Genomic DNA, 13,392 nt, shown 5'->3' with positions numbered 1-13,392 from the left:
ACATCCCTTGGTCAAGCAGACAAAACTTTAAGACAATACCATCACTGAACCACAAAATCTCACCTTTCAAAATATTTATGAGGCATACACACACATCTACATCCACACAAACATAAATATGTAGAAAAACGACATTATAGATAATATGTTTTCATTGCCCACATTAAATAATAGTTTTATCTAATAAGATTTATTATTTTAAAGTAATACATAATTACATAAAAACTAAATTTCCATTGATTCAATACTCATTCTCAGGCCCTCTACCCCACCTAGAGGCAACAACTATCAACTATTATAACCTTTCACTATTTTTCCAAATCTTTTTCTTTATTTTTATTGTGCTAAGAATGCTTCATATGAGATCTACTCCTGTAACAAAATTGTAAGTATACGATAGAGTAATGTTAAGTATAGGCACAGTGATACATAATGGATCTGTAGAATTTAATCATCTTGCATAACTGAAACTTTTTACTTATTGAATAGCAACACCTATTTTCCTGTTCTCCCAACCCCTAGCAACTACCATTCTACTCTCTGCTTCTATGTGTTTGACTATTTTATGTACTTCTCATAAATAGTATCATGCAGTATTTGTCCTTCTATGATGAGCTTATTTCGTAGTATAATGTCCTCAAGTAACATCCTTGTTCTTTTTTCAATAAAATGCATTTATTCTTATATATACATTATACTATATATAATTGCTAGTTATGTGGTTTTAAAAATATATAAGTGAATTTAAGATGTTTACATCATTCTGTGCTTGGTATATATATTGCTTAACTATCCTACTTTGAGATTTAATTATCTTGATTTTATGCATTTTGTTCATGTAATTAAATTAGATAAGCATTTTGGTTGCTTCTGAATCTTTTCTGTAACAGACAATAATGAAGTTTACATATTTTTATTCTTCACTTGATAGTCCCAGACTTTGTAATGTTTGCTAATGTTATGAGTGTGGAATATTATTTTATATCTTTTTACATTCACATTTTCCACATTATTAAAGTTAACTGTATGCATTGGTCTAAAAATGTTTTCCACTCACATTATTAAAGTTATGTGTATGCATTGGTCTAAAAATATTTCTTCTTTTGTGAATTGCCCATGTTTATTCTTTGTCCATAGTACTGTAAAATTGTAGTCCAGCATTTATTAATTTAAAAGATGCATAATTATATCTATTTTCTTTGTCTATGGCTAGTTCTTTTGGTGTATTTGTGTTTTATTTTTAAATTCAGAACTTTATAATAATAAAGCGTAAAGCATCTATCTTCATGATTTTGAGTTGTCTTTAAAAATCCTTTCAATGTCAAATCTCTCTCTCTCTCTCTCTCTCTCACTCATAAACACACACACACACACACACACACACACACACACACACATCGAGACATTCTCCATCTCATGGTTGGATATGCAAAGGTAATGAATATCAGTGACCATGGTTTAGTTTTTACTTTGTAAGGAAGAAACCATGTGAATCGTGGAAAAAGCCTCTAAAGAGTAAAAAATAAATGCAGTCTATGGTACAAATACATGGCAGTAAGAAGTATTCCATATAGAAACTGGGAGATGTTTTTTAAACTTATAATCTTAATATAGGGAAATATTCTTAAATTGAACTCAAATTCCTAGCAGATTGTCTTGTTGGTTTAATAAATATGGATATCCCCTGCTGAAGAGAACACATTTTCATAAAATAATAATTACAAGTTAATAAATAAAAATGAAAGAAAGGGAGGAAGGAAGGCAGAAAATAAGTTAAAATTGTTTTTGATAGAAACATAAGTTTGCACTGAAAATGAGGTCTATTGGAAGCAGGGCTAAACGTGAGCTTAGGAGAGACCCTCATCTTTGCCTTGGTTCTTGTGCCTGAGCACTGAGTAGTGATAGCATGTGCAAGGGCATCACAGAGGGGCAGGGTTTAAAGGAAAAGAGAACTGGACTTTGAGTCAGGACCAGGCCTGTAAGAAATTTTGTAAAAATGGGCTGGGCTTAGTTCTGGGAAGAGCTCAATCTGCCAGTCACTTGCACATTTTTTTGTTTGTTTGTTATTGTCCTTTTTTTTTTTTTTGTCATTCTTAAATTGGCAAAGGATCTGATAGCACAATGCCTGTATTTCGTGAGCATATTAAAGACTGGTGTAATATTCATGGACAGTAATAAATGGGGAGAACTCAGAACTTTACTCACAGGACAGTAAGGACACTAGGAATCTGAACACATTTTCTGTGCCTCCAAGCCACGAGTTGTCGTTAAATTATTACCAACACATGGATCCAAGGATGGGCAGAGTGCTTTACACTGGAATCAGACTGCAATGACTTTATGGAAAGTGTTCTGGGCTAATGTGAGCTTTGGTTTTGTTATTGATTAGGTGGTTTTTGATTAAGCTAGCCAGATAAAATTATAATGTTATTTACAACAGCAACTATTGGAACTTATATACATTGTAACGCAGAGATGAAACAAACAATATTCAACATCCTAAAGTAATGATTATGTACATATATGTCTGGGTGAGTGCACTGGTGTTATAGTGATCAGTATCAGAATCACATACATATATGTGTGTACACATATATCTCAGGAAGAACATAGTAAGAAGCAAATGAATGATTGCATTTTTTACATCTAAAGGCAGCATAGGTAGATGGTTGAATATGATCTTTATTTTAAAATATCCAAGAAAGCAAAAATAAATTAAAAAAACAATACAAAACATTTTAACTATACCTCTTAAATACTGAGGCACAACATATCACTCACAATTTTTAAAATTTATTTTTTACTGTAAAAAGATACTTTATTGATAAGCCAATTTTTCCTAACCACTCTTTTCATGGCCTCTTTCACATCTTTGTTTCTTAAACTGTAGATGACAGGATTCAGCATAGGAATCACAGTCATGTAAACTATCGACACTATCATGTCATGATCCAAAGTGTAGTTGGAACTTGGTCTCACATACATGAAGAGAACTGTACCATGAAAAATGGACAATCCGGTTAAGTGAGAGCCACATGTAGAAAAGACCTTCATTCTCCCCTCAGCAGAATGCATCTTCAGAATGGTCAACAGGATGAAACCATAGGAGATCAGGATGATCAGAATAGTGACTATCTCAATAGAGCCGGCAAAGTAGAAGAGTAGAAGCTGATTCGTGTGAGTGTCGGAACAGGAAATAGCAAGGAGAGCAGGGATGTCACAAAAGACATGCCTAATTTCATTGGATGCACAGAAAGAGAGGCTGAATGTGGCCACCGTGTGTGTAATAGCATGCAAAATGCCTCCAACATAGCAAGCAATGATGAGTGGCACATATACTCTGGGTGACATGCTAACTGAATACAGGAGAGGGTTGTAGATTGCTACATAGCGATCGTATGCCATTGCGGCCAGGAGAAAGCATTCCGTGGTCCCAAAAGTAACAGCGAGAAACATCTGTGTTGCACATTCAAGGATTGAAATGACTTTACTCTTTGACATAAAATCTACCAACATATGTGGGGTAATAACTGAGGAACAGCAGGCATCCACGGATGACAACACACTCAGAAAATAGTACATGGGGTTGTGAAGTTGGGGATCCCGCATGACCAGTACAACCAGTCCTAAATTTCCTATCAGAGTAAAGAGATAAATTGCTAGAAACAGGAAGAATAATATAATCTGTAGTTCAGGCTTGTCTGTGAAACCCTTCAGCACAAACATGGTAACTTCAGTGACATTCTGCATATTGACGCCTCATGGGACTTAGTTAAAGAGATTTGTAAAATTACAATTCATCTACTACAAAAAGAATAATAAAATTGTGACAATATTGTGACACAAGGGGAAATATGCTATCTCCTCATATTTATCTGTTGACAATGTAAAGATTCCCAGTTGCAGATCAGGAAACAGTGACAAGCCCGTGGAGTAAGGATTTATGCCACTCACTGCAAAATCAAATGGAAAAGATCGGTGTTCACTCATTGGATGAATTCATGTCATTTCTAAAGGCATCAAGTCACCTGGTTAATCAGGTCACCATTGCATTCTTTTAGTTGTTTTTCTATTAAATCACATTAAAACAACAAGTGCTTGGTTAAAAACTAATTTGCTTTTGACACATATGCACATGAGATAGAATATCAGTGTACAGCACATTGGAATAGAATAGAATGTCAGCATTCTAGACCTTTCAGTAATTGTATACAATTGTTTGCTATCATCTACTCTCCTGTAGAATGAGGACATTTATATTTATTTTACAATATTAGAGTAAATATTGAAAGACAAAAAATATGTCAATAAAATAAGTCTTTACTATTTTGTTAAGTAGAGAACGTTCTTAAATTTGGTTTATCCTACAAAGTAGAAACGATCTAAATTGTAACATTTTATGGGCTCAGTTCTAAAAATTTTCTTACTCTATTAGACCTTCTTGGTTATATCTAAAAGATCTCATCAAGATTTTTTCCAGATAATGGCCCACGATTTAATTAAGCCAAAATAAGAAATGAAATACAGCGTGACAGGCCTGAGAAAAAATGAAATACCGACATTTGAAACAATATGGATAGATCTTGAGATAATCATGTTAAGGAAAATAAGTCTGACAGAAAAAGTCGATAACCACATGGTTTCACTCATATGAGGGATATAGTCCTGAAAACAACAAACAAGTTAGATGAACAACACTCATAGACACAGATAACAGTTTAGTGGTTACTAATGGAAAGGGGTTTGGGGGGAAGTAGAAAAGGTAAAGGGGTCAAATGTATGGTGATGGAAGACTTGACTTTGGGTGGTGAATACACAAAGCAATATACAGATGACGTAGTATTGAATCGTAGACTTGAAACCTATATAATTTTATTAACCAATGTCACCCCATTATATTTAATAAAAAGGTTAATGGAAAAATATATTGTAGTCTTAAAAGACACTTAAGCCATACAAATCTGTTGAAATATATGGATCTTACTTGGATCCTGATTCAAATAACCTATGGGACAAAGGACATGTATAAGGATTCTTAATATTAAGAAATTTTTTAAAAATTTAGCAGCGGTAATGATGATGTGCTTAGGTTTATAAAACAGTTATTATTGTTAGAGACACATAATGAAATGCTTATGGATGAAACTGTAAATACTCAGGATTGTGGAAGTTGGGAGAGAGGCCATGTTTATAGATTGCTGAAACAGAGTGATGGGCACATGGGAATTCATTATACCATTCTGTCTGCTTTTACTGCATGCTCAATTTTTTTCAAAATAAAAAAGAAACAGACCTAAGAATAAGAAAGAAATGAAATTAAAACTTTGATGAATATGATGAAATCTATTTATAAAAAACGTGATCAGCAGTCACAAGAGAAAATCAGCCCCAGTACAATTCTTGACATCTATCTGTTCAATGATAAATCTATTTAAGACAAAGAGCATAGGACTTAGATCTGAAAGTGTGTGTTTATTGGCCAGGTTCATGATTAAAAGTCATGTGTGGTACTGGGCTTTCTCTCCTAAGTTTTCTCCTCTTTACAATAATAAACGACCAAACAGACATAATAATATATAACGAGGCAGACTATTTAAATGTGTAGAGCAATAAATATATGAAGTAATTTCCTTTAAGTATGCCAATATTTGGTTACAAATTTAAAATAACCATATAATTGAACTTATTTCATCAGATGTATTTATTTTAAAATGTTAGTAAATATTGGGCCACAAAAATAATATTATAACTAATTGTTGAAGAATATATATGGCCAAAGCTTGGAGACAGATATTTCATCCTTAAATTGCATTTAAAATATTTGTTTTGTGATTATCAGTACACGCTGAAACATTATTCTATCAGGATTAAATCCAATAAGTCATATTTTGATTATGATTTTTTCCCTCTACCCACACACAGATCACCATAATTCCATTTGCTACATTGCTATGGGCTTAATTTTACTTATATAAGTAAGATAGTGAAAGACTTCAATGTTAATCACTTAAGCTAAATTTTTCTTGAATCAGATATTTCTACGAGATGATAAAATAAAAGTGATTCTGGGTATAGTTAGGTCAATGTTAAAATATATCAAAAGGACTCAGAGTTATAAAGTGAAAATGACTATGATTTCTGAAGAGTTTAATAACAGTCAACTTTTAAAATGAATATCAAACCCCATCTGAAAATACTATTTTAATAGAAAGCAGACAATTGCAAATACCTTGGGCTCAGCATTGAAATACTAAGTTTTTAACAGAGGAGAAAATAATAATGGCCATGTATAGAGCACAGGCAGCAGGAATAGACTTTTGGGCATGTTATTTTATTTCACCTTTCTGACAACTTTCACTGCTCGGAAGGACCAGAACCACGATCCAATCCCCGGGCTCCCTCAGAGCGCATGCGCTTTGCAGATTTACACTGTTTCCTGTACTATCACAGCTTTATTCTGTAGCTGACTCTCGACCAGTGATATAAAACATGATTCTTGATATACATTTAGATAAATTTTAAACATTAAGACTAGAGAAACATGAAACAACAGTAATATGAAGTGACTTCATCACAAAGCTGGGAAAATAAGTGGTAATTGATTGCTTCCTCATATGAGCAAAATGCAAGCCCCCAGGTAGCTGAGTAAGTCAAATGTTTTTGTGCCCTCCACTGATAAATTCTCTGTATTTTTCTTGCTTTAATTCGAGCTGTCTTTTTCCATTGGAAAAATCCAAGCATACACTCTATATGGAACACTCTTCCTGAATTCTACAAAAGTACATTTACTATTTCATATTTTCTTAGTTTTATTTATTTACCAATGGGATAGTCAACACCTAGAAGGTTTAGTAGCGGAGATTTCATAATGCATTTGACCTTGAAATTTGAGGTCCCTCTTCATAAAATATTCTGCAAATGATTTGGAATTTTCTCTTACCTGTGGAACAGCAAAAGCGGGTTTACATAAACTACGAATGTGATTAATTTAGATTATTTATATCCACTTACTCGGTTGTTGATGAAACCATAAGAGATGCCTCTAGGGGACTATGCCTCAATTATCTTCTGGTTAAAAATAGCAACAAGATAATTTCTTCAATAATGAAAAAGAAAATGTTCCTGGAATAACTTACTGCATATTGATATTTATTGAATAAATAGAGTTTTAAGATCCCTGATTATAAGGATGCTTTAGATTTGCATTTTCTTGATAATTAGTGAGTGATGTTAAGTATGCTTTCCTATTGGTCTGCTGGCCATTTGTATATCTTCTTTTGAGAACTGTCTCTTCAAGGGGATTGCAAGCATTTTATCTTATTCTGTAGGTTGCCTCTTTGTTGATTATTTCCTTTGTTCTGCAGATGTTTTTTAGTTCATTGTATTCTCATTTATCTAATCTTACTTTTGTTATTTGTTCTTAGGATGTCACATCTATGAATATCTCGCCTAGTCCAAAGTCGTGAAGTTTTTCCATATATTTTCTTTCAGGAAACTTAAAGTTTCAGATCTTATGTTTAAATCTTTAAGCTATGTTGTTCATGGTTTGAGAGAAGGGTCAAATTTCATTCTTTTGCATGTAGATATCTAGGTTTCCAGCACAATTTGTTCAAGTGACTATCCTCATTCCTTTGCGTATTATTGACAACCTAGTTGAAGATCAATTGACCATATATAGGCGGGTTTATTTCTGGCCTGTCTTTTCTATTCTCTTGGTTTCTATGTCTATTTTTATGCCAATATCAGCCTCTTTAATTACTGTAGTTTTGTAATATATTTTGAAATCAGTGTGATGACTCCAGCTTTGTTCTCTTTGCTTAAGATTTCCTTGGTACCATATGAACGTGAAGATTGTTTTCTTCTATTTCTGTAAAAATGACCTTAGTATTTTGATATGAATTTCCATTGAATCTTTAGATCGTTTTGTGTAGTATGGACTCCAAAAGAAATCGAAAACTTATGCCCATGCATAAGCCTGCACACAAATATTTATAGCAGCTTTAATTATAATCACCAAATTTATATAAATATTCATGTGCTATACAATAACATTCATATATTTATATCCTAACTCCCTGTACCTTGGAATGTGACTATATTTGGTGACAGGGTCTTTGTAGAGATAATTAACTTAAAATGAGGTCTTTGTTTTGCCACTCATCCAATATAAATTGGTATCCTTATAAGAAGAGGAGATAAGACACAGAGATACACAGAGAAATGATGACATGAAAACAAAGAGAGAAGACTGCTATGTACAAGTAAGAAATGGACCTCAGAAGAAATCAGCCCTGTCTTCATATTTACCTTGATCTCAGATTCCTAGATTCTAGAACAATGAACAATAAATTTCTGTTTTTTAAGCTAACAATCTCTGGTCTTTTGGCATGGCAGCTCTGACAAACTAATGCAATCACTATCGGAATATATATACGTGTGCATGTGTCTTTGTGTCTATGTGTGTGTGTGTGTGTTCATATCCAAGAGTGAATGTAGTAAGAAACAGATGGATTATACAGTTTTTCTGCATGTTTGGAAACTGTATAAGTGTCAGTTTATCATGGAACCATCGTCTTCATGTATGTGAGACCAAGTTCCAGCTACGCTTTGGACCATGACATGATATTGTCGATTATTACATCATTGTGATGCCCATGCTGAATCCCATCACCTACAATCTGAAGAACAAAGATAAGAAAGAGGCCATGAAAAGAATGTTTGGCAAAAATGGGTGTATTGATAAATTATATTTTTTGCAGTAACTATTACAATTGAAACATATTAAGAATAATGTCTATTATCTCAATATCAATTTGATTCAATTTAATAGTTATTGTAAAAAAAAAATAATTTATCCATTTTTGCCAAACACTCTTTTCATGGACTCTTTCATATCTTTGTTCTCAGACTATAGGTGACGGGATTCAGCATGAAAATCACAATGGTGTAAAATATGGACACTATCATGTCATGGTCCAAAACATAGCTGGAACTTGGTCTCACGTATGTGAAGAGGAAGGTTTCATGATAAGCTGACACTCCAGTCAGGTGACAGCCACGTATAGAAAAGACCATCCGTCACCCCTCTGGAGCATGCGTCCTCAGAATGGCCAACAGGATGAAACCATAGGAGATCGGGATGATCAGGATAGTGACTATATCAACAGAGCTCACAAAGTAGAAGAATAGAAGCTGGTTCATGTGAGTTTCAGAAAAAGAAACAGCAAGGAGAACAGGGCTGTCACAAAGACTTGCCTAATTTCATTGGATGCACAGACGGATAGGCTAAATGTAATCACTGTGTGTACGGAAGAATGCACAACGACACCAACATAGGAAGCAATGATGAGTGGCACATAGACTCTGGATGACAAACTAATTGAATAGAAGAGAGGATTATAGATTTCTATATAGCGATCATATGCCATTGTGGCCAGGAGAAAGCATTCAGTGGTCCCAAAAGTAACAGCGATAAATATCTGAGTTGCACATGCAAGATAAGCAATGTCTTTGTCCTCTTTTAGGAAATTGACCAATATTTTGGGCGTGAAAACTGAAGAATAGCAGGCATCCAAGAATGATAACATACTAAGAAAATAGTACATAGGTTTGTGGAGTCAAGAATTCCTAATGATCAATAAAACCATTCCTAAATTTCCTATCAAAGCAAAAAGATAGATTGCTAGAAACAGTAAAAATAGGAAGACTAGCACCTCATTATCCATGAAGACTATCAATATAAACATAATGACTTTGGTCACATTTTTTTACCTGAATCCTGTGTAAATCGAAATCTGCTGTCAACTGTGACGTTTTCATTTTATTTATATTTTAGAGCAATATTTTAAAGGGAGCATTCACCCTATTATAACCTCTTGTTTGTTCCTTAGGAGGGCGTATTGAAATTCTTGACAGTGAGGGAATAGGCAGTGATGAAGACACTGGGTCCAAGAAAATATATTACCCTGTTAAGAAATTTTTATTAAGTGGTTGGCTAAATTTGTCATGTTGAAAAAATGTCAGTTTATGAGCTTTAATTTCCAGCTTATTTTCTGTTAAGTTTATTACCATCTAGTTTCATATTTCATCATCCTAAAATGTAGAAAGATGAATAAATATAGGAATTTTAAATCTAAAAATACTGTAAAAGAATGTATGTGGTTCTAAGTACTAATCCTAGATTTTCTATAGTATGAATGAAAAGGTCTTTCCTTAGTGGTTATAATTGTTAAAATAAACGCGGCCACTTGCATATCACAAAAGTGTATGCAAGTGAGAATTGTATTTGAATGAGAAAAACAATGTAGAAATTATTTCATTTTAAAATATTCCCAGATGACTAGAAAATGGGCTAAGATACACCCACATTTCAACCGGTCATGTGGGGCAGTTTTTCTGACCAAACTATTGTGCATTTCCTTTTTTGGCTATTATTCCATTCCACTAATACTTCTGGAACCCTGGTGAGCAGACAACAGATATTCCAAAGGTAGATGTACCTTGTATGCAAATGATAACAGAGCATTGGTTTTGTTTGTTTTTCAGTTTTCTCTCTTGATACACACACATATCATTATGTTGTCTATTTAGGCCTGCATCATGTATTATTCTGTTAAAGTTTTTCCAAATTTAACTTAATACCAATGTGAGTTTTTTTTCTTAACATATTCCTTATCCTGGCTAAGTCCTTGGATATATTTTTAAGACATGTTTATTTTAAAAAAGAAAAATGACCATTTCTTTAATATATTAGTTTATTAAGTATTCTCTAAAATTATCATAAAGAAAATATCACCAATAACAGTTTATAAAATTTATAGAAGCTGTTGCTAAAAGAGTAAAATCACTACATATGTCACAAAGTAGTGCTTTCTTTCCAGAATATTTTCCTGTGCTCTCGTTCAGTGGAATATGAACAAAATGAAAATGTACCTTAAAAAGCTGAAGAGTCACCTGCATCTAGACTAAAAGTATTTATGGTTTAAACAAAATTAAGTATAGCATCTATCATATTTAGGAGCCACATTTCAGCACTATGACTCCCTTTTTTCCCTCTGTCTGTCATAGACCAAAATGTGTTTAAAGGAGTGAAAAATCTGCAGTGTCATGAGCCGGGGACGTACAAATGATTTATATTAGTGACATGGAACATACTACATTTTTGTCATATTGAGATGTCCATACGTCAAGAAAGAGTGTGAAAATCAGTTTAAAACTATTCTTAGGAAAAAAGAAAGATACATGTTTTTATTTTCCCACAAAGGTCTTCCCAGATTTATGTGGGTGACGTTTTTTAATAAAGAGTACAAATAGATTTTTAAATGTGGGGATATCACCCCCCTAAAATGCTCATTTAATCCTTAGAGAATTCCAAAGTAAAAAATATAATTAATCTAAATTTGACTTCAGTGTAAACAGACTACTCACACATTAATCTTGAGAACACACGTACAGAAATGCCTTATAGTAATTTTCAGTTTTGAATGGTTACATTAGTAAAATACTTATAAAAACATCAATTAATAATATAAAAATGTTTCAATCTGTTGTTTGGGCATTACGAGAATTTTATTTCTATTTAAAGAATTTCTCATTCTCTCTCTTTCTCCTTCCATCTTCTCTCTCCACCCCCTCCCCCTGCCTTCATACATAGGTTATACACACAATTTTTATGAAAGAAACTCAAGGTCAAAACAAGAATTAGGCAGCTGAGTAGCACAATAAAAACAAATAAACATATGCAAGCAAATTTAGAAAAATAGACCAATAGGTAGTATATTAAAGGTACCCATTAGAAAATACAAGTTGCCTATTACACATAGGAGAAATTTTAGCAACATTACAACTCTAACCTTTAACTGTTATGTCTGAGATGATGCAATTGTTGAGGATTAAGAACAGTATATTTTGGCTCTGAAACCTTGTATTAAAATCCAGATTTAGCACCTAGTGACAGTGTAATCTTGGAAAAATAACTTTATCTTTCCAAATTAAAGAGCAACTAATGTTGACCAAATTTTCAGTCATCTCTTGTTCAACTATGTGAACATAGTATGATTGCATAGTGCTTATTTCATTAAATTCACTAAAATATGTTTATTAATGACAGTGTTTTAATTACATGCGAAGGATACATACATATGGAATATGATTTCCAAAATTTAACTACAAAATATCAATAGGTAGTTATAAAATCAGTTTTTTATTAAAACATTGAGTAATGAGTAAGCAGTAAACCAGAAGCTCAGTATTTCTTCTAGTTATACATATTTTTAAGTTACATGACACTTAAGATATATTTAAATACCTTTCTCATGTGATTAAAACCAGTGAATCCTAATATTCTATGGTATAAGGAATTTTAAAAATACATCCTGTCACTGCATTCTAACTCTGGGTATGACAGTAAAATAATGATCTATTTGCTTAAATTCCTCTGATAATTTTGTCCATAATAATATTCTCATAACTATTGATTTCTCTGATTTTATCCGTAGTGCAAGAAAGTGATTTATGAATAAAGGTATATTTTAATCCAAATTATGTCCCATTAGGGCAACTATCTACTTCACTGTAGGGAACTGAAGGAATAATAGACAGAAAATAAAGGGTTCATCTACTTCATTAGAGATGCTCTTCAAACAGGTATTTCTGTCAACTAATACTTAAGGACATTGGAACTCATTATATTTATGTCTAACTTATTCGCTATAAAAGACACGAGTTAGAAATATATATATATATATATATATATATATATATATATATATATATATATATATAACAAATATATAGATCTCAAATTTTATCACAACACGATCATTGTGGAAAACTAAAATCAAATGAGTTCTATTATTATACAGTCAGAGCACATAAAATTCCATATACCCATGAGACCCGTATTACAAACACTAAGCTAGAGAAGAAGGAAAGCTATGATTGCAGCTACGACATGTTATTAAACATTTACTAGGTTTTAGAAATTTTGGGTGCATTATCTCATGTAATCTGCATAGTAACCTACAAAATAATTTCAGTATTCTTTCATAGATGAGAAAACCGAGAACCAGCCTGATGTATGACATGATCAAGGTCACACATTTAGTCACTAATAGAGCCAGGATTAATTACAGGTTCCTCTCTCTTCAAACCCTAAGCTATTTTCACTTGACATTGATATTGATATTGCAGACTCATTGTGATATGGCATAAATTTGGAAATATTATCCTCTAGAAACAACACGAAATAACATCCCCTTGTGCTTGAATTCTTTTAGAAATCCATAAGCATAAGCTGAACATTCTATTTAAAAGAAACTGAAGTGACGTCTAGATCAGATCGCTAACTTGTAAAATAAATTTAAAATTCAGTTAAATTCCTCCATGAGAAAT

General features: G+C 32.7%; 1 protein-coding gene and 1 pseudogene across 1 annotated transcript; both read right to left on the bottom strand.

Moving 5' to 3' along the window:
- Window positions 1-2,793: 2,793 nt before the first annotated feature.
- LOC120594086 (olfactory receptor 5T2-like) lies at window positions 2,794-3,801 on the bottom strand. Its single transcript, XM_039852105.1, has one exon. The coding sequence runs from the start codon at window positions 3,748-3,750 to the stop codon at window positions 2,794-2,796; it is 957 nt and encodes a 318-aa protein (XP_039708039.1). The 5' UTR covers window positions 3,751-3,801.
- A 5,050-nt stretch (window positions 3,802-8,851) lies between these two features.
- On the bottom strand, window positions 8,852-9,819 carry LOC120594084 (olfactory receptor 5T1-like; annotated as a pseudogene).
- Window positions 9,820-13,392: the final 3,573 nt, after the last annotated feature.

The sequence above is a fragment of the Pteropus medius genome, unplaced genomic scaffold (genome assembly GCF_902729225.1).
Source record: "Pteropus medius unplaced genomic scaffold, Ma_sr-lr_union100, whole genome shotgun sequence".
NCBI lineage: Eukaryota > Metazoa > Chordata > Mammalia > Chiroptera > Pteropodidae > Pteropus > Pteropus medius.
Note: the sequence above shows the minus strand (reverse complement) of the source record. Positions and strands in the feature narration are given on the sequence as shown.